This window comes from Lithobates pipiens, unplaced genomic scaffold (assembly GCF_037356315.1).
Source record: "Lithobates pipiens isolate NorthernLeopardFrog02 unplaced genomic scaffold, aLitPip1_a1.2 Scaffold_3, whole genome shotgun sequence".
NCBI classification, from domain to species: domain Eukaryota; kingdom Metazoa; phylum Chordata; class Amphibia; order Anura; family Ranidae; genus Lithobates; species Lithobates pipiens.
In genome coordinates, this window is record NW_027507790.1 from 81047018 (window position 1) to 81067796 (window position 20779).

The following is a 20779-nucleotide window of genomic DNA, read 5'->3' on the forward strand; positions in this document are numbered from 1 at the left end:
CTAGCTGGGTTATATGTGCCCCACTAGCAGCCAAATAGCACCGCTAAAATGATGGTAAAGAGCCGCTAAAACTTGCGTTTTACCATCAACGCCTGCCCGATCCAGTGTGAAAGCAGTCTTCATAAGTGATACAGAAAATTTCTTACATTTAAACATTTATTAAACAAAACAAACCTCCAATCAGTTTACTTGTATGTATGATTTAGATAAAAAAAAAATAAAAAAAAAAACTATATATTAAATAAAAACAGGTAGTCAAAACTTTTGGACGAAAAAAAAAAATGGGCTAACTTTACTGTTTTTATTTTATTTTTTAAATTGTGTATTTTTTTCCCCAAAAAATGCATTTGAAAGACCTCTGTGCAAATGCTGTGTGACATAAAATATTGCAACAACTGCTATTTTATTCCCTAGGATCTCTGCTAAAAAAATATATATAATTTTTGGGGGGGTCCAAGTCATTTTCTGGCAGAAAATACAGGATTTTTACTTGTAAGCAACAAGTGTCAGAAAAGATTTAGTCTTTAAATGGTTAAACTGAGAACTTCTACACACAGAGATGACTTCATTCATTCAAGTCTAAACATTGTATCTTTCTGTTCTTTTCTTGGCAGCCTGCCCAGAGAGGAGGAAGACGTTTCTATGACGACTCAGGCAACTTACACTGACTTCTATTACAGAAGTCATTTCAAAGTCCCACTGTAGTTCTAAATCGGCTTTTTATCAGCACAATCGGCCGATGCCGATTATTTAAAAAACGGCAAATATCAGCCGATATATCGGCCGACCTCTAGATCACAGCCGATCACGTGGGTAAACAGCCGGCCAATGGCTGTTTACCAGCGTCGGTGACCAGCAGTGTTCCTGGGGAACACGCCGCCACCGACGTGCACGCGCAGCACGCTCACGATCGCGCGCATGCGCCGTGCACAGTCGGGGTGTGACCATCTGTGATCGGCCGTGACTTCATCACGGCCGATCACGTGGTAAACAGCCATAACCAATGGCTGTTCACCCCTTCGGTGGCGAGCGGTGTCTCCGTGACACGCCGCCACCGAAGAAACAGGTTTGCGCGCGCACGATCGCGTGCATTCCCTGTTTAAATGGGAGGCCGTCATACGACGGCCTCCCACCACAATAGCTGCGCTGCCTGGCCGTCATTTGACAGCCGGCGGTCAGCAACTAGTTAAAATTGGTTTCCTGCAGATTGACGATTTGTATGTGAAATGGAGGATGCGTTGTTTTCGTTGTGGCCTAAATGTACGGTTCAAGTCTCGTTCCCAGTCAGCAATGCAGCTTAGGGAGTGGGAGTCTGAGGGAGTGATCAGAAGATTATACATACTCGAGAGCGTATGTGTGGTAATGCCCCTTCAGTTGAACATATTTCCTCCTGAATCCTGATTGAAATTGCTTGTGGGGGGGCGCCTAAGGAAGTGGGCGAGTTAGAAAGCGTTCCAAAACTTCAGGCGAAATTACCCAAATGGATCTATGAGGTCTTGCAACAAGGGCCATTTTCCCTGTGTTAGGAAGTGTGAGGCCTGCATGTGACCTGAAACTAGTAGGTGTTTAAAGGGTTCATCCCGATAGCCCGGCGAAAAACATGGATTCCCCAAAAATCGGGAAGAGTGGCGAAGTCTCGGATGAGAGGGACCCTTTTTTGAGCACACCTTTGCAGTCTGGCCAAGTAGCGGTTGTGACTTTACCATATTAGGTAAGAAATCATACCATGGAGCTCTATTCAAAAGGAATAGGGCTCTGATCTTGTTCAAGCTGAATCCACAGCTTGAGGGACCCATGTCTACACCAAGTACTTGTACTTGTGTACATCTGGTACTGCCAATCCCCCATATTGATTTGGCAACGTGAGCTGGGATCTCTTCAATCAGGGGTTTTTGTGGGCCCATGTAAATTCAAAAAATACCTTTTATGTTTGTTGAAAATAATTAGATGGGAAGTGGACGGGTAAAGCCTGTAGGAGGTATAGAAATGTATGAAGTATACTCATTTTAAGAATATTGCAGCGGCCGAAACACGAGTGTAAACTGCAGTTCCAGTTTTTGAGAAGCGTCCGAATCTTTGTAAGTAGCGGGGGGGGGGGGGGGAATTGAGTTACTTACCAGTAACATCCTTTTCCAGGAGTCTTTCAGGACAGCCACCATAGAGAGACCCCGGCTCCTCCCCTTCTAGAAAAAGACGGCTATCAACACAGATTTAAGCCTCAACCTCCCCTCAGTTCTCCGCGAGTACCTCCGGCCTACAGGGGAGACACAAGAACACGTCAAAACAAACATCAAGTCTTACCTGACGGTCTCATGCGATGGACTCAACAAAAAAGCTCCCATCTGGGTGGGTATCGGTGCTATCCTGAAAGACTCCTGGAAACCGGTAAGCAACTCCATTTTTCCTAAGGCCGTCTTTCAGGACAGCCACCATAGAGAGGATAAGCGAATGCCTTACCTCAGGGTGGGACAAATTCCTGCAGCACCTTACGACCAAAAGCTTGGTCCGTAGCAGACAGCAGATCCAATCTGTAGTGCTTCACAAATGTAGAGAAGCTGGACCACGTTGCAGCCCTAGAATTTCTGCTCTGGTGAAGCACCAGCCCACTCAGCCTGCGAAGTTGCCACCAACCTAGTTGAGTGTGCCTTAATACCCACTGGAGGTTCCACTCCCCCCCCCATCACAGACGCCTGACTAATTGCCATCCTCAGCCATCTGGCAATTGTCCGCCTGGATGCGCTGGATCCCTTCTTGGACCCTGAGAATAAAACAAAAAAGGAGTCAGACTTCCTGAACTGACTTGTACAGTCTAAATATTGTAGGACGCACCTCCTAACGTCCAAACTATGAAAAATACATTCCTGTTCCCTCACAGGATTTGAACAAAAGGTGGGTAACACAATCTCCTGAACCCTGTGAAATTCAGAGGCTACTTTTGGCAAAAAGCCGGATCCGTTTTAATAATTACACGGTCCGGAAAAACCTGAAAAAAAAAAAAAAAAAGGAGGTCTCACAGAGAGCTTTGAGTTCACTCACTCTCTTAGCCGTAGTGATCGCTACCAAAAACACAGTTTTGAGGGTGATCACTTTCAACGTGCAGGCTTCCATCAGCTCGAAGGGCTCCCCTGTGAGCGCCTACAAAACTAAAGAAAGATCCCACACCGGGAACGGAGAGACTGACAGGCCTTTGTCTACTCAAAGCCTCGAAAAACCTACTTATCCATGGTCCAAAAGCCAGTTGTTTTTCTAGGAAGACGCTTAAAGCGGACACCTGCCCTTTCAGGGTACTAAGCGTTAAGCCTTTATCTGCTCCTGCCTGCAGAAACTCTAACACTGCTATGGAGCTGTGTACATCAAAAGGAGCTCTCCAAGAACCAACTATTAAAACCCTTCCATGCCTTCCAGTAAATGGCCTACATTCCTTCTTTCTACAATTTAAAAGGGTGGCTACCAAGCGACCCGAGAACCCTTTTTCCTTTACTAACTCTTCCTCAGAAGCCAGGCAGCGAGGTTCCACCGATCTACCTGAGGACAGACTACTGGTCCCTGGAACAGGAGATCCCCCTGGACCGGGAGAATCCAGGGAGGTTCTACGGCCAAGCCCTTCAGAACGGAGAACCATGGCCTCCTGGGCCAGTGCGGGGCAATCAGGATGTTCTCCACCTGAAATTTTCTCAACACTGGAGGGGGGAAGGCATAACACCTGGAGAACTCCCAACTCTGAGCCAAGGCATCTACTCCTAACGCCCCGTCCCACCTGTTTAGGGAAAAGAAAAAAGAAAAAACGTGCTTTTGTGCTTACCTTGAGGCAAACAGATCTATTGATGGGACCAACCACCTTCTGGTGATCATCTCGAAGACCTCATGCCTCAATACCCAGCTGCCCTTCCTCAGAGTCTTTCTGCTGAGGAAGTCCGCTATTTGATTCTGTTCTCCCTTCAAATTAATTGCCAAAAGAGACAGAACATTGGCCTCGGCCCATTTGAGGATTGATTCTGACATAACCCAAAGCGTTCCGCTCCTGGTGCCCCCGTTTGTTGACATAGGCCACCACCGAGGAATTGTCTGAAGGAATCCTCACGTGTTGCCCCCTAAGTTCTTCCTGAAAGGCTTTGAGAGCCAGATCTACCGCTCTCAACTCCCTCCAGTTCGAGGACCCCACTACCTCCATCTTCCCCCAGGAACCCTGCACCACCCGAGTGCACAGATGAGCTCCCCAACCTGAACCGCTCGCATCTGTTGTTATGGTCCTGGATACCGGGAGGACCCACTCCAGGCCCTGCGACAGGTTTACCTTCTTTCTCCACCACCAGAGGGATCTCTGGACCTGAGGAGGAACTGAAACCAGCAAATCCAATGAACCCTGGCTGTGGTCCCAGATCCTCAAAATGAACAGTTGCAGAGGATGAAAAGGAGGACAGACCAAAAGGAAGGGCCCTGAATTGGAGATGATGAACCTCTTCCGCTGTTCTTACTGCCAGCCTGAGAAATTTTGATGGCTTTCTGCGATGGGAATGTGCAGATATGCATCTTTCAATTCTATTAATGCCATGAAGCAGTTTGGTGGAAGCAGTTCCTTCACCAAATACATCAAATCCATCCGGAATCTCCTGTATGTGACAGACTCAGAGGCTTTAAATTCAGGATCAGCTTGAATTTTCCCGAAGGCTTGCGGACTACAAAGATGTGGGAATAAAATCCTTTGCCTCTCTCGCCCACTGGCACCCTTGCCACCACCTCCTGCTGTTCTAGCTCCTGCAGTGAGGACAGCAGAGCACATGACTGTTCCGCACATTTCGGCAACTCTGTGACCAGAAGCCTGAGTGGGGGGGGATCCGAGAACTCCAACCGATAACCTCTCCTTATAATCCCCAGCACGAACTGATTGGAGGTGATCCTTTCCCACTGTGGGAGGAAAGCCCCCAACCTTCCTCCTACCGTGATCCTGTCATTGGCTCTTTTTGGGCTGTTTAGGGGGGCAAAAAATTGCCCCCCCCCCCCCATGGCCCTTACCCTTCAGTCCCCAGGACTTTTTCTGTTTCTCAGCTTTTGGAGTCTCCACCTTCTTTTGAAGTTGAGCCTCTTTTAGCCTGAACTCCATATTTTCTCTTAATGGGGAAGGCTTTCTTCTTATCGGCTGTCCGATCTAGCACAGCCTCCAGCCCAGGTCCAAATAATAGATCACCCGTGAGAGGTTTCCCACAAAGTTTAAGTTATGGACGCACTATCCCCCTGCCATTTTTTCAGCCTTAAGGCTCTCCTGGCTCAATTAGTCAGGGCCGTGGATCTTGCAGACATGCAGACACATTCTGCCGAAGCATCTGCAATATAAGCCACTCCCTTGAGTAACATGGGAAAGGAAGAGAGGATAGTCTCCTTTGCTGTTCCTGCTTCTATATGGGCTTTGATCTGAGTAAGCCAGTATTTCATCTTCCTGGCAACCACAGTGGCCGCCATGCCTGGTTTCAGGTTCCCCTGACCAGAGTCCCAAGCCTTCTTTAAAAGTGAATCCATCCTTCTATCCACGGGATCTGACAGAACCCCCATGTCCTCAAAGGCCAGATCTGTATGCCTGGACACTTGGGAAAATGCCGGATCTAACCTAGGCAACTTGTTCCACACCAGAGACTCCTCCTCTGAAAATGGAAAACCTTTGTTTCAAGGCTCTTGAGAAAAAAAGGTTTCCTCTCTGGATCCTGCCATTCTTTCTTGATGGCATCCACCAGGACCTCGTGAACTAGGAACACCCTCTTCTTCTCTTCCCCCAAGCCCCTGTACATTTGATCATGCAGGGAGAAGGTCTTTCTTTCCTCTTGAATGCCTAAAGTGGTGAGAATGGCTCCTAAGAGATCCTCCACTTCAAGAGAAAGCTTATAAAAAAAAAAGAGAGGACCTTTTGGATTCCCCATCCACAGTATCCTCATCTGACTCCCCCTGGGAGTCTGAGATGGCACTATCCGCGTCATCTTCATCCCTGGAGCCCTCTGGCTTATCCCCCACGGGACCATAACCTCAGGGATAGGTAGACCACTCTGCTGTGCTGGTGGAAGGTTACTCTGGGGTAACTGAAAACTGGAGAATAACTCCTTAAATGACCTAAAAGGTGCTAGAGAGTTCCCTTACTGACGCCGCAAGGTCCACACCCTGCTCTGCTGTCTGCTCCCTCACCAGCCCCTCTATACACTCCCTACAAAGTGCTTTAGACCAAGACTCCCCCATAGAAGGACACCTCTTCTTAGACCCATGGGGCGATTTGCTGGTGGCTTTATGAAAAATAAAAGCAGACAAAAGGAGTAATAAGCACCAGCACTGACCAGAGGACCACCAGGAGTGCCCCCCCCCCCCCCCAGGACCAACCACCACCAGGCACCAGGGTCTCAGAAGCACCCCCCCCCCCCCCGAGAACCAGGGAGGGAATACACCGGTGGAGCTACCGATACAATAGGAAGGGAACACCACCCCAGGGTTCACCTTACCTTAGAGTGGCTGGTGCTGCTGTCTCCTGGGCCAGTTCTTGAAGCCTCTGCTTCTGACATGCCAGGCACTAGTGGTCACAGTCCTGTCTCCTAGCTGCTGTCTGCACAGGGTGAAAAGGAAGACCTTACCAGCCAGAAAGCGTCGTCCCTTTGAATTTACCAGATCTGGAACCGGAAGACAAGTGTACAGGAACAAGGAAGCCCGCCCCCGCTGGAAATTACGTCGCCCGTCATACCGCTCCATCGCCGCCTGCACAAGGGGCAACATAGCCTCCTCCTGTCACGCCACGCTAGGCGCCAACAAACGGCCCTCCCCAGACCTCCACCTTCCCCAGGGATCCGATCGGCCATCCTGACCTCCGACCGACCACCCGGGACCACCATAGAGACCCCTCGTCTCCCCCAGGTAAAAGAAAAAGCCTCAGCCTCCCAGCTGACTAGCTTCGGCTCCCATGCGGTGTCTCCCCTCCGGAGGAAACACCATAACTGAGTGGCTGAGGGGAGGTTGAGGCTTAAATCTGTGTTGGAAGGTGGAGTTTCCTAGAAGGGGAGGAGCCGAGGTCTCTCTATGGTGGCTGTCCTGAAAGACAGCCTTGGGAAATTTAGTTCAAATACCTTTGATATGTGGACTGGAATAATTGTGCCCAAATATGTCAATACCGTGTTGTTCCATTTCAACTTAAAGTTCGACTGGAGTTGGAACCTTAAGTGACTGTGAGAGATTAATGCCCATTGCCTCTGATTTTAAGAAATTTTAAAGGTTGGAAAGGGCACCGTATTCATCGAATTCCCTAAAACGATTTGGGATGGATATCAAGGGAGAGCAATACGTCGTCGGCATATGCCGATACCATACGTTGAAAGTTTTCTACTGTTAATATCTGGGTTTTTACAAACCGAGCAAAGAAAGGGTTCCAGTGACAGGGCGAAGATGAGGGGCGAAAGTGGGCACCCCTGACACGCCCCATTGGAGATTTCTAAAGGATCCGATAAGTCTCCATTAGCTCGTACACGAGCTGTGGGTCTTAAGTATATTGATGAGATCCACTGGGACATATTAGCGCCGATTCCGACATATTGAAGGACAGCGTGCATGAAGGACCAGTTCACCCTGTCAAAGGCCTTCTCCACATCTGTGCCCAGGAACATGCATGGGGTGCGGGATTTGTTCACTGTGCGTTTAGTACCTTGATGGTGTTCTCCCTTGCATCTCTCGTGGGTACGAACTCTACTTGATCTAAGTGAATTAGGTGAGATAGATATTGAATCCTATTCGCAAGTATCTTGGTGAACAGCTTAATGTTGATCTTAAGCAGGGATATTGGTCTGTAGTTTCCACAGGAGGTTGGGTCTTTACCTTCCTTTGGTATACTCGCAATGTGAGCCTGCAATGATTTTACTTGCAAAAGGTGATTCAGGGCCTACTTCATTAAATAATTTAACCATATATGTGCTCAAAGCTGGTATAAAGGTTTTATAGTAGCAGATGGTGAAATCATCAGGGCCAGGGGCTTTCCCAGGTTTATTTGCCGCTATCGCACCCTGAACTCCTTCAATCGTTATGGGGTCTTTTTTTTTTCTACCTAGAAGGAGGACTCGATTCACGATTCTAATCGAGTTTTTTTTGATGACACCAACCGCGCCAGTCCTGAGAAGCCTCGCGGACTGGGCCGAAGCCACGGCCTCGCCTAAAAACTCCTGCCCGCAGCACCTCCAAGACCTGTGGGTTGGTGAAAAAATAAAAATCAAAAAAATCGATTTGCTTAAATTTTGAATCGATTTGACCTCGCAACTCGATTCAAGATTTAAATAAGTTTTTTCCCCAGCCCTACTTCTAGGGCTTCCTGAGCTGAATCAGACAATTGTGGCATTTGAGAGGCAGGCAAGTATTATTGCAAGTTTTCTTGTAAAGGGGGATCCCCATCCGATTCATAGGAAATTTTTCTACAAATCTGCATCGACGATTTAGGTTTAAACTGTAACAAGTCGTTAATTTGGGATCGTCTGACAAGAAGGTCGGTCTCTAAGGAGGGGGATGGAGACTGTTCATGTTGTGCTTCCAGCTGTCGTAATTCGTCTAACAGTGAGTTCTGCTGTTGAGTACGTTATTTTTTAAGTCTCAAGCCATGCTTAATAAGCACACCTCTGATACCCGCTTTGTGAGCCTCGCAGACGATGCCGGGGTTGCAATCCGCCGCATCGTTAGTGCTGAAGTAAAGTTCCCTAGTAACCTCTGAAATGACATCTTTGTCTTGTAAGAGACTTTCATTCAGCCTCCAATATTCAGTTCTTAAGGTGAGGTAGTCAGTAAGGACATATGATAAGGAGATTGGCGCATGGTCAAACCACGTAATGGATCCTATGGGGGAGGTTCTGACTGCATGAAATTGTGAGTGCGGCACTAGGAAGTATCTATGCGGGAAAGATCTATGCGGGAGTATACTTTGTGGGGTGTGGAGTAAAAAGTATAGTCCCTTTCTGTGGGATGGAGGATACGCCATACGTCAACTAGTTGGACTTTATGTAGGGCTTGAGCAATGCGTTTACGGGAGCCAGGAGGAATGGCGGAACATCTCAAGGAAATATCTTCCGAAGGGAAGATAGGGACATTTAGGTCACCCCCCACAATCAACTGCCCTTCAGAGAAGCTCAACAGCTTTTCAATAGTCCTCTCCAGGAAGACATCCTGATAAGTGTTAGGGGCATATAGATTTGCTAAAGTCACCTTAGCACCTCCAATCATGCCTTTCAGGAATAAGAACCGACCAGCATGGTCAAGCGCGGAGTCTAGGCAGGTCCACGGCACCCTACTGGAGATTAATATGGACACTCCTTTTGACTTTGCAGCCACATTAGTCGAGTGGTAAGCTACTGGGAAAGCTCAATTCTTAAGAATGTTAAGAATGGGCAGTTTGTCACCTCTGAAGTGGGTCTCTTGTAGGAGGGTCACATCTGTCTTAAGGCGGTTGTAGAAGCATACGTCTCTTTTCTGGGACGTTAAGTCCCTTGGTGTTAAGCGAGATCACATTAAGCACATCCATGATAAAAAAAAAAAAAAGGGGGGGGGGGGTGAGGAAAGAGGAGGGAGGTTAAGAACAGACGGGCAAAGAGCATGAGGAGAGAAAGAAGGAAGAAGAAAGGGTAGAGCTATAAAACAGAAGAGGAGAGACTCTAGAGAGGTAGTAAATTTGCTAGAACGCTCACCAGAAAAAATTCCCAGAGATTGAGCGTTGGCCTATGTGGGGGTTCGGTTAGACACAGCCGGGGAAGGGGCTCCTGCCATCCCTACCCACCTCAACTTTAGTGAATAATATAATAAAGTAACCTCAAACAAATAACTGAAAGTAATAAACAAACAAACACAGTTGTGTAACCAAATAAGCATACCATAGAAAATATAACATTGTGTGAGAACATACCATTACAATAGAATAAGCATTAGACTACTAGTGCAAGGGTCTTAACAGGACCCGAGATTGACCCAAAAACTGGAACTCCCGACTTGTCGGTCTTTTGCTCCCCAACATACCAGGGTTAACCTCTAGAGGGGGGGGAGGACAGGTCAATCCGTCCCCGGGCCCCGTTTGAGGATGAACATCCTATATCTCCTGTGGGCCTAGGAGAACGGAGGAGGGGAGGGGGCTAGGGTAATTTTATTATAAATGCGATTTTACACTTTAAGTCATATAAAAAGCTGGCTAGCCTCCTAGCTACCAGTTTAGTTTTTTTTTGTGCACATAGCATCCTACTTCTGTGAATGCCACTATAACCCACTTGTAAATGGTTGATCTTCAATTAACAGCTGTGTCTCTCAATGAACAAAATATTAGTATTTTCAGTTCCACTTCAAATCAGTTCTGTGCCCCACTCTGGTAATAAAAGTGTAGTATTTTCCTTTCAAATTCTATTTGACACACAGCTAAATAGAACACAATATGCACTGACAGCTCTAGTCCCAACACAGTGAGTAAAACTCGCTGCAAAACAATACAAGTCCAGTGTCAACTCAAATATTAAGGAAGGAAACAACAGAACTTACATCTCTTTCTAGGTGTGGATTGGACTGTGTGGAAGAGCTTTGTTCCATTTGGACAGATCTTTTCTGATGAGTCTTTCTCAGCTTCTGGGCCCATGTTGTCAGGGGTTTACTAAAACAAAATTAATACAGTAATGTCAAAACATTTTGGCATTATGCACATAGTGCCTGAGCCCGTGCAATTTAAATTCTGATATATTGCCATAGACACGAATGACCGTGCACAGCTGTACTTGGCTTGAGTATAAGCCAGGGGTGGCTGGTGAAGTTTTAGGATGGGACGGGGGGCGGGTCGTCGCCAGACCCTGCCCTTCCTTTTTGAACCCTCCCACTTTATAAGCCTTATAGAATCCACCCACTCCGTCCCCTGTATTCCACCCATAGTGTCAGGAGCATACAGCTCATCATCACAGGACAGAATATATAGCTCATCCTCACAGATCAGGGTATATAGCTCAGCCTCACAGATCAGGGTATGCAGGTATACATCTGTCCTGTATACACCTAGCCAGAAGCGTACTGACAACTCATGGGGTCCCCGGGTCCCCACCCACATTCAAGTCACACTCACACAAAAGGAAAATAACTGCAACCAATCTTTTGTGGCTCTCACTGCAGCAGCTAGAGCAGGAGATGTCGGCTTTCAGCTACTGCAGTGAGAGACACAAAAGATTGGTCCCGGTTTCTTCCCCCACCTGCTGCACTGATCACCTGCTCTAGCCACACACCATCCCCCTGTTGGGATGAGGTGGGGCGGGAGAATTTGGCCGCTGCAATGACGCAGTCCCGATATAAATTGCTGATCACCGCCATTACTAATAAAAATAAAATGTACATAAATTGATCCCATAGTTTGTAGACACTATAACTTTTGTGCAAGCCAATCAATATAGGCTTATTGGGATGTTGGCCTAAATTTATGAAATTTGATCTTTTCAAAAAAAAATTATTGGATGTTTTATAGCAGAAAGTAAAAACATAGTTTTTTTTCAAAATTGTCAATCTTTTTTTCTGCAGATATGGAGGACTTGTTGGCAAAGTTCTGCAGCATTGTACGGGATGAGATCACGGCGGCATCCCGCAAGCTCTCATCCGAATTTGTGCGGGGGCCTTAAAGAGATAGGCCACCGCACTAACCAGCTAGAGCATCACATGGATTTGGCTACCACGGTGCTTGAGGGCCACGAGGAAGAGGTGGATAAGATGTCTGCAGAGTTGGAGGTCTTGCGGGACAAGCTGGAGGATGCTGAAAATAGGGCCCGGAGGGATAACCTCCGCATCAGGGGCATTCCTGAGGCCCTCACAGATCTCCAGGGAACAGCCACAGCATTCTTTCAAGAGCTGGCTCCGGAGATCTCCCTGGTGAGGCTTGAGCTTGACCGCATTCACAGGTCTATGGCCCCTAAACCCTCCGAGGGCCCCCCAGAGAGACGCAATTATCAAATTCCATTACTATCGCACCAAACAGAGACTTCTGCAGGCAGCGAGAGAACAGCAGACCCTCTCCTTCCAAGATAACTCCCTCCAGTTATTTGCAGACCTCGCTACGGCCACCACTGCCAGACGCCGAGGCCTTAAGCCCTACCTCCAGGTCCTCCAATCCCAAGGCATCAAGTACAGGTGGGGGTTCCCATTTAAACTCACCTTTTCTCATCATGGTCGGAAATTCTATGCTACATCCCCCTCGGATATGAAACGTCACTTCTCGGACCTTCAACTGGAGATCCCTTCATCCCCCCGAGGCTCCATTCGCATTCTCCAGACCCGGCCCCTACAGGTCGGGGCCCCCCAGACCATCCCGCCAGTCGTCTCAGGCTTCTCAGAGATCTCAGTCTGGATACCAAGCACTGCGAGACTTGCAAGCCCAAAGATTTCAGTCGTCAGGTAACGGGCGAGGACGTCAGCCCCCCCCCCCTTCATGTTTTGCCCACTTTGACTTGTTGACCACCTGCTCCCGTGTCATGGGGACGAAATTTGTTTTTCTTTTTTTTTTGCACTGGTACTATTTTTATGCTTTTCCCCTTGCTTTTCATGACACGGAGCGCGTGTGTAGTGTCTCGGGGGCCCCCCCCACCAGATTGTTATTCACCACTGGATCTTTATTCTAGTTCGCGGGGGGACACCCTGGTGTAGGCCACCTCGTTGAAGTGCAGATGGAACTTTTGACATTCCAGCCTCCTCTGTATTGCCATCCTTGGTGGCATTTTGACTGCCCAAGTCACCATTTCAGGTCACCATTTTAGTGGACAGAGGGATTGAGATGGGAGGGGGGTGGAGGTGGCTTATGGAGGGGGGGCTCCTCCCCCATTGCTGGCCTGGTGGGCCACTGGTCCCACCTTGTTCTGGGACCCCTCTGCCTCCCGTCCCCATTGTGGGGTTGGGGGATCTGGGGGGACGTTAATGTCTGGTTGTGGGGGCGTGCTCAACCTCCTGGAGTCGATGGCCACTTGGCTGTCCTCTCTGGGGGCTTGGGCGGGCCCTTGCGCCCGCAACATCACATATGTTGTTCGCCCATAAATGATACCATGTTAGTGTTGCATTTATTTACCCTTATGTTTGAATTTCTGGTTCAGTTGCATTCTATGTTAACTTAATTACATTGTTCTAATGTGTTTATTACAGGCCGGTGGTTCTGATGGACCACTGCTCCCCCTGATGCGTGTTTACCTAGCTGAGACTGGCTTCTCAGCTATGGTTGCACCCCTAAGTGGGCCATTCAGCCCACGCTGTTACACATCTCTGAGCTCGATACCTGTGCCTTTTCGAGTTGTTTCTCTTTTTACGCTCTGCATACTCTTAATCTTTCTCTTTCCTCTTTTGTCCTCTTGTCCTTCCCCGCTCCCCTCCTCCCCTTGCTCCCTGGGGTGTGTGAACAGGAGACACCGTGTTACAAAATGCCAACGTGATGTCCCTTCACTGGCTTTCCCTCAGGGTATGAACTCCCCCCATTTTGACGGTCCCCTTGACCGATCATGATCCAATCCTAACTATATGTCGTTCCCTCTTTGACAAACCTCAGTGTGCCCCCTGGGTTATGAGTGACTCTCTTCTTTCCTTGGAACCGATACTCAAGGACCTTCACGAGGCCTCTGTGGACTACTTTAGTACGAATGCTGGGTCAGTATCCTCTCCAGTGACGCTTTGGGAGGCCTATAAAGTGGTCCTCCAGGGGCAGGTCATCCGTATAGCGTCCCGGCGTAAGAAGGAGAGGGTTCAGACCCGCCGTAAGCTGGAGGATAGGCTGGAAGCCCTCTCCACGGTCTTTAAGCAAACCCCCACTGTGGCAAACCATAAGCTCCTTGATAGGCATAAGTCCAAATCTGATCGGGCCCTAACGGACAAAGAAGAACGTACCCTCCGTTGGGACAGAAGTGGTATGCTAGGGCGAATAAGCCCAACGCTATGCTGGCCAATAGGCTGCGAACCTTCACTCCAAAATTTCAGCCCATCACTCTGCGCACTCGCCATAACACTCTGACAGGTAATCCCCGGTTTTGGAAGAATTTCGAAACAGTCTCGCCAAGCTTTATTCCGCCCCGACTCAAGCCTCTGCCCTGGACCTGAACGCTTTCCTCAGGGACTTATCCTTGCCATCTTTATCCGACACCCAAGTGTCGCTTATGGACCGAGACATACAGATCTCAGAAGTCCTCCAATGCATTAAAGAGCTGAAAGTGGGGAAGCGTCCGAGCCCAGATGGCTTTACGGCTTTATACTATCGCAAATTGGCCAACGTATTAGCCCCTCACCTGGCGGCTATGTACAATGCAGTAAAAGAAGGCCACTCATTCACTCCGCTTCTGTTGACGGCTAATGTGATGATCCCCAAACCAGATAAGGACCACTCTTCTTGGGCCAACTTCCGACCAATTTCCCTGATCAACATTGACATGAAAATCTTGACAAAAATTTTGGCCACCCACTTGAACTCCTTTCTTCCGCGGCTGATCAAAAAAGATCAAGTGGGTTTTGTTCCCCGGAGGCAGGCTGGGGATGCTATTAGACAACTATTACAAGTCCAACACATAGCACACGCTAGATCTTTGGGGACGATGTTTCTCTCCCTAGACGTTACCAAAGCCTTTGATACCCTATCCTGGCTGTATCTGAGGCAGGTACTCACCAGTTACGGCATTGGCACTTCTTTTATGGGTTGGATCTCAGCTATCTACGACTCCCCACAGGCCAAGGTGCGATATTATGGCTATGACTCGCCAGTCTTCCCCATACATAGGGGAACCCGCCAAGGTTGCCCATTTTCCCCTTTGCTATTTATTCTAGCATTGGAACCCTTGGCGGAAGCGATTCGTACTCATGCGGACATCTCCGGGGTGGAAGTAGCGAGCACTACGCATAAATGGTCACTGTTCGCGGATGACATTCTGTTGACGCTTACAAAACCTAGACTTTCCCTCCCTAACTTGTTCTCCCTTTTGGATTCCTTTGCTGAGCTCTCGGGCCTGGCAGTTAATCCAGCAAAATCTAGAGCAATGTCTATTAACCTTCAACCTTCGGGAATTGGAGTCTCTGCAAGCCGCATTTTCTTTCCAGTGGACAACATCGTTACCGTACTTGGGGATCAAGCTTTCCCCAAAGTACTCGGGGCTATACCAGGCAAATTATCCTTCCTTATTTCGGAAATTGACGGGCTTGCTTGACTCTTGGTCAACCCTCCCAATCTCCTGGTTTGGTAGGATAGCGACGGTGCGTATGACTTGCCTTCCAAAATTGTTATATTATTTTCGAGTCCTACCGGTTCAGGTACCCTCCTGTGTACTTAGAATTCACAAACACAAAATTATGCAGTTTATCTGGGGTTCATCGAAACCCAGGATTAAAAAACAGGTCCTTTCGCTCATAAAGTCCCAAGAGCACAACGGCCACCGAACATAGGCCCCTGCCTAGCCCATTCCCTTTCACCTCTGGGATGCAGCAAGGTATTCCACAGGTCTACAGTCCCCTCATCTGCCGTTGCTCAGTCTCCTATATTGCCCGCTGTTCCCGCCAGGTTGCGATAACCCCAGGCAGTTTGCATGGTGGACCGATCATGGTTTTGTAGATGTACACTCTATGCTTGCTCTGACTAAAATTATCACTTTTGCAGCTCTTCGTTCCTCCCATGATATCCCCCTTAGGGAACATTATACCTATCTCCAACTCAAGCACTTCCTCCACCAACTGATTAGGTCCCGGACTGCTCCTTACACTTTGACCCCTTTCGAGAGTTTTTGTAGATCCCGGCCCCATGCCTCGGGTATGATATCCCTTATTTATGCAGCTATCATATCCTCCAAGAAGCCACCACTGCGGTCCTATCATCTCTAATGGGAGGCTGAATTAGGTAAACAACTCGACCCGGAGGACTGGCAGGTTATGACCAAAGCGCTGTCCACATGCTCCAGGAATGTCCTCTTCCTGGAGAATGCGTACAAGGTGTTCTATAGGTGCTATTACACCCCGGCGAGGCTGGCGACATTTATCCCGTCTCACTCCCCCCTATGCTTTCGCAGATGCTCGCAGGAGGGCACCATGGCCCACATTTGGTGGACCTGCCCCAGGGTGTGCAGACTTTGGGTCAGAATTTATGCACTACTCCGTACACTTTTTAACACTGACATCAAGAGAGATCCTTTTGAGGCCCTCCTGTGGAAACCGGTTGCAGAGCTTCTACGTCCTGAGCGTCAACTAGCCACACATATATTTACTGCAACTAAACTGACCATAGCACGGGTCTGGCAGCCCTGGGTGGCTCATACTCGCCCATACAGATTCGATCGGGCACTCCTTTCCCTTTAAATGCCGACTGTTCCCCCCCACCCCAGGGACCCCCCCCACCTCCCTTACGTCCCCTTCTCCCCCCCCCCTTTCTTTTCTCTTTTCTTTTTCTCTCCTTACTGCTCTGCCGTCTCTTATTCTTGCCCTTACTTGGTCCTTTTACTCATAAGTTTGACTCCGTTAGTGCAGAGGGTTGCCCAGTGGTAATCTCTAGGCCATAGCGGGGACTCCTGTCCCCTTTTAAAGGCTGCCCAGATTGGTCTTATCCCCGTGCAAAGGTTTTGTTTGAAGTTCTATACGTTATGTGGTATGGCAATATGAGGGTGTCAATGGGCACACGAACTCTGATCGTTTCTACGCCCTTTTTGTTATTCCCTACAGAGAGCGGCTATGTGCTGCAGCCCATCTATGATACTCCTTGGCTGTATATTATGGGTCTGGCAGCAGTCCAACTCTGCCATGTTTGTATGCAACTCTTTACCTGTTTACCTATATGTATATATGACATATTCTTTGTTATATCTGTACTTTCTCACAGATGTGAATTTCAATAAACTCTTTGTGAAAAAAGAAAAAAGAAAAAGCAGCAGAGGTGATCAAGTACCATCAAAAGAAAGCTCTATATGGGGGGGGGGGCAGTCATTTTATTTGGGTACAGCGTCACACGACTGCGCAATTATCAGTTAAAATAACGCAGTGCCATATTAAAAAAAAAAATGGCCTGGTCATTAAGGGGGTAAATCTTTCAAAGCTGAAGTGGTTAAACAGGGACCTGGACAATGCCATACACAGTGATGGGTAAAGGAGAGACTGGTATCCAAGTCAGGGACTGTCTATCAGGGTCCCTCTGTACTGTGACATACTGTGTATACAGTGGGGAAAGTATCTCTCAGTATGCAGCCAGTGTGCTCCCATGTCTCAGTGTAGCCCACACAGTCGGTAGACATGTACAAACACACATTGACAGGTGAACAACACCCCCTGCCCTCCTAAGGACTTGTTCATTGTACCCTCACCTCCCTTCACAGCAAGGTATGATTTTCCAGCACAGCCACGCATTCCAAGCAGGTAGGTTAGGGGGAGGGGGCAAGAGGAGAAAGTAAGAAGCTCCACACACACATTGCTGGCTTCATTGTCTCACACTCCTCTATAGACAGTATACTTGTTCCCTGATCCCTCACTCTGAAAATCTTATGTTTCCTCTATGGAGAGAGCAGAGGCTGGCCATTTTCCCCCTTCCAGACACTCACTGTGTGATCAGGACATCATTGCTGTCGGCTGCTCCAGGGGAATTTAGTCCCATGCTGTGAAGGGTCAGGCGCCCAGAGTAGCAAGCCCTAGGGAGGTGAATGAGTGAAAACTCCAGCATGGTTCTGCGAGATGCCAGCAGCAGGCCCCTTACTGACCCTGTGCCCTTGGGCAGTCAACAGCACAGTGAGTCGGGAAACCGAAAGTGACGCCACGGTGCCACAAAAAGCACTGCCCACCGTCCTCCAGTTCCCGCCAATAAAAATAAAGCACAGGAGACCAGAGACAAATCATTGTAGAGTGGGAGTGTTTGCAAATGCATCGTTTGTGCCCCGAACACTCCCTAAACACAGGCAAATCAGCTTTCCATCTTGCAATCAGCAAGGAAGCTTCCCATAGACTGCTGTGTATCCAGCGTCTGGCCTTTTTTTTTTTTTTTTTTTTTTTTTTTTAAGGGGTATGCAGCAGATACAATTAGAAGGTAACTTTGAAAAAAAAAAACATGCAGTCAGTAGTTAACATGATTATCACAACCAATACTCCATGATATGCTATAAAAGATTAAAGCATATATATGTAATAGGAAGAAAATATAGTGTTCATAAAAGAATGCCGTAGCCCCTCCATTCAGTTAGCATTAGAGGCCAGGGGTTGACAAATTTGCTTGGAATCTAGGAGCCAGCTAAAAAAGTTAGGAGCCAGGTCCGCAACGGCGATCTGGACCTGTCCCTGGCCTGACATGGAGACGAGTGAGGGGAAGATAGCGCCCCCAGCCCCTCACCTGTCTCCAAGTCATTGCCCATAGCTCTTAGGAGGGACATTTTATTTTTTTATTTTTTTCAAAATACACATTTTTTTTTAAATTGCATTTTAGTGTAAATATGAGATGTGAGGTCTCTCTGACCCCAGATCTCATATACAAGAGGACCTGTCATGCTTTTTTCTATTACAAGGGATTTTTACATTCCTTGTAATAGGAATAAAAGTGACAATTTTTTTTTTTTAAAAGAACAGTGAAAAAAAAAAAAAATAAAAAAAAAAAAAATATTTTAAACGTGCCCTGTCCCGCCAAGCTTGCGTGCAGAAGTGAACGCATATATGAAAGCGGTGTTCAAACCACACATGTGAGGTATCGCTGCGATCGGTAGAGTGAGAGCAATAATTCTAGCCCCAGACCTCCTCTGTAAAAAGTGCAACCTGTAGAATTTTTTAAACGTCACCTATGGAGATTTTAAAGGGTAAAAGTTTGTCGCCATTCCATGAGTGAGCGCAATTTTGAAGCATGACATGTTGGGTATCGATTTACTCGACATAACATTATCTTTCACAGTATAAAATTTTTTTACTGTGGTCTTATTTAATTTTTTTTATTAAATACATTTTCCCCAAAAAAGTGCACTTGTAAGTCCGCTGTGCAAATACGATGTAACAGACAGTATTGCAACGACCACCATTTTATTCTCTAGGGTGTTAGAATAAAATATATATATAATGTTTAGGGGTTCTGAGTAAAGGGAAGGAGTTAGGCTGGCAGGCAGGGGAATTAGCATTGCAGGTTGTAATTCCAACGGCCACCACAAGAGGGCGCCAGATTCCAGAAGGAATCATAGTATCGTAGAAGGCCTCAAAGCCGGGTGCTCAATTACCAGCTGCTGGCGGCGCGGCCCAACGCGATCGCGCCGGGGGGGGTCCACGGAGACAGGATACACCCAGCTGTGCTGCCCCAGGCGCCAGGTCTCTAATTCTAGTCGCAAATGCGACCTGGCGCCCAGGTTTTGTCGAGCCCTGTTAGAGGCAATCTTACTTTTTTGAAGAAAAAGAGATCCCCGGGTTGCGGTGAGGAGTCTAATAGTGTGTATTGCTATGTTCTGCGCACACCACTCTTTTTTTTTTGTTTTTTTTGGGGGGGGGGAAGATACCTGAGATCAGGTAAAAAAGACAGGGATATACCAAGGTGAGAAAGAGATTATTAAAGGGGGGATGGAGAGTGAGGGTGGGGTGGATGAAAGAAAAGAAATGTCATCCCCCGCGGGAGCCTGGGTCATCAGGACCTGTCAGACAGCAGGATTCGCTGGCACAAATCCTGGTTAAGCGTATTGGAGAAATTCATCAGAGAAGCGGAATGGAATCCAATAAAACCATCTGGTCCTATGTTCCTCTGCCTTATCTCGTGGGTCCGAGGTCAAGTTTTCCCCATTTGCTCTATATCCTTCACCCTTGCGAACCATTGGGCCACTGTTAGCGCGGATTGTTATTTCCATAATGGTTGAATGCATGCTTGTGCAGCATTAAGGAGGTGTTTGAGTTGGGATTTATGATCACGTTTCCTTGATAAAGGAGTAAGGTTTAGTAGGACCGCAGCTGGGGAATCCCATAGGGAAATGTCAGTAAATGTATGAGTTTAAGGACTTGTTCCCAAAAAGTTTTGTGCACAGGGCATTCCCAGATGTGCAGGATAGTTTCCTGGCGAAGGCTTAACGACTTGGAGACCAGCCGCCGCAGGTATACTGCAGAACGTTGGCTCCCCTGGGAGATTTACTGCATATTTTTAAAGTGGTTCTAAAGGCTGAAGGTTTTTTACCTTCAGCAAGGGGGAGGGGTCAGAAGCACCAGTGGGGGACCCAAGAAGAGGAGGATAAGGGTTGCTCTGTGCAAAATCATTACACAGAGCAGGAAGGAAGATGCGTTTATTATTTTAACCACTTCAATACCAGGCACTTAAACACCTTCCTGCCCAGACCAATTTTGAGCTTTTAGCGCTGTCGCATTTTGAATGACAATTGAGCGGTCATGCTACACTGTACCCAAATGAAATTTTTATCATTTTTTTCCCACAGCTTTCTTTTGGTGGTATTTGATCACCTCTATGGTTTTTATTTTTTATTACTAAACAAAAAAAATACTGAAAATTTTGAAAAAAAAAAAAAGTTTTTTTTGTTTCAGTTTCAAAACTTTGTATATAAGTAGGTTTTCTCCTTCACTGCTGGGCACTGATGGGGCTACACTGATGGGCACTGATAAGGTGGCACTGATGGGCACCGATGAGGTGGAACCGATAGGTGGCACGGATGGGCGCTGATAGGCGGCATTGTATTATACTGTACTAATGGATGCCAGTGCCAAACAATAATGCATGCCAATCAGTGATGCCCATTGTGGGCACCGATTGGCATTCCTGGTGGTCTAGGGAGGATTATCTTGTGCTGGGCATCCCTGGTGGTCTGGTGGCATCCCTGGTGGTCCA

The 20779-nt window shown here is 47.6% G+C and overlaps 1 protein-coding gene across 6 annotated transcripts in view; it reads right to left on the reverse strand.

The window, feature by feature from the left end:
- MPHOSPH9 (M-phase phosphoprotein 9) overlaps positions 1-20779 on the reverse strand; it is a 176651-nt gene that overhangs the window by 100019 nt on the left and 55853 nt on the right. For all 6 annotated transcript variants that reach the window (XM_077461900.1, XM_077461903.1, XM_077461902.1 and 3 more), the window contains one exon: positions 10516-10624. In XM_077461900.1, coding sequence (XP_077318026.1) covers positions 10516-10624 — 109 coding nt within the window. The remainder of the gene's footprint in view (positions 1-10515; positions 10625-20779) is intronic.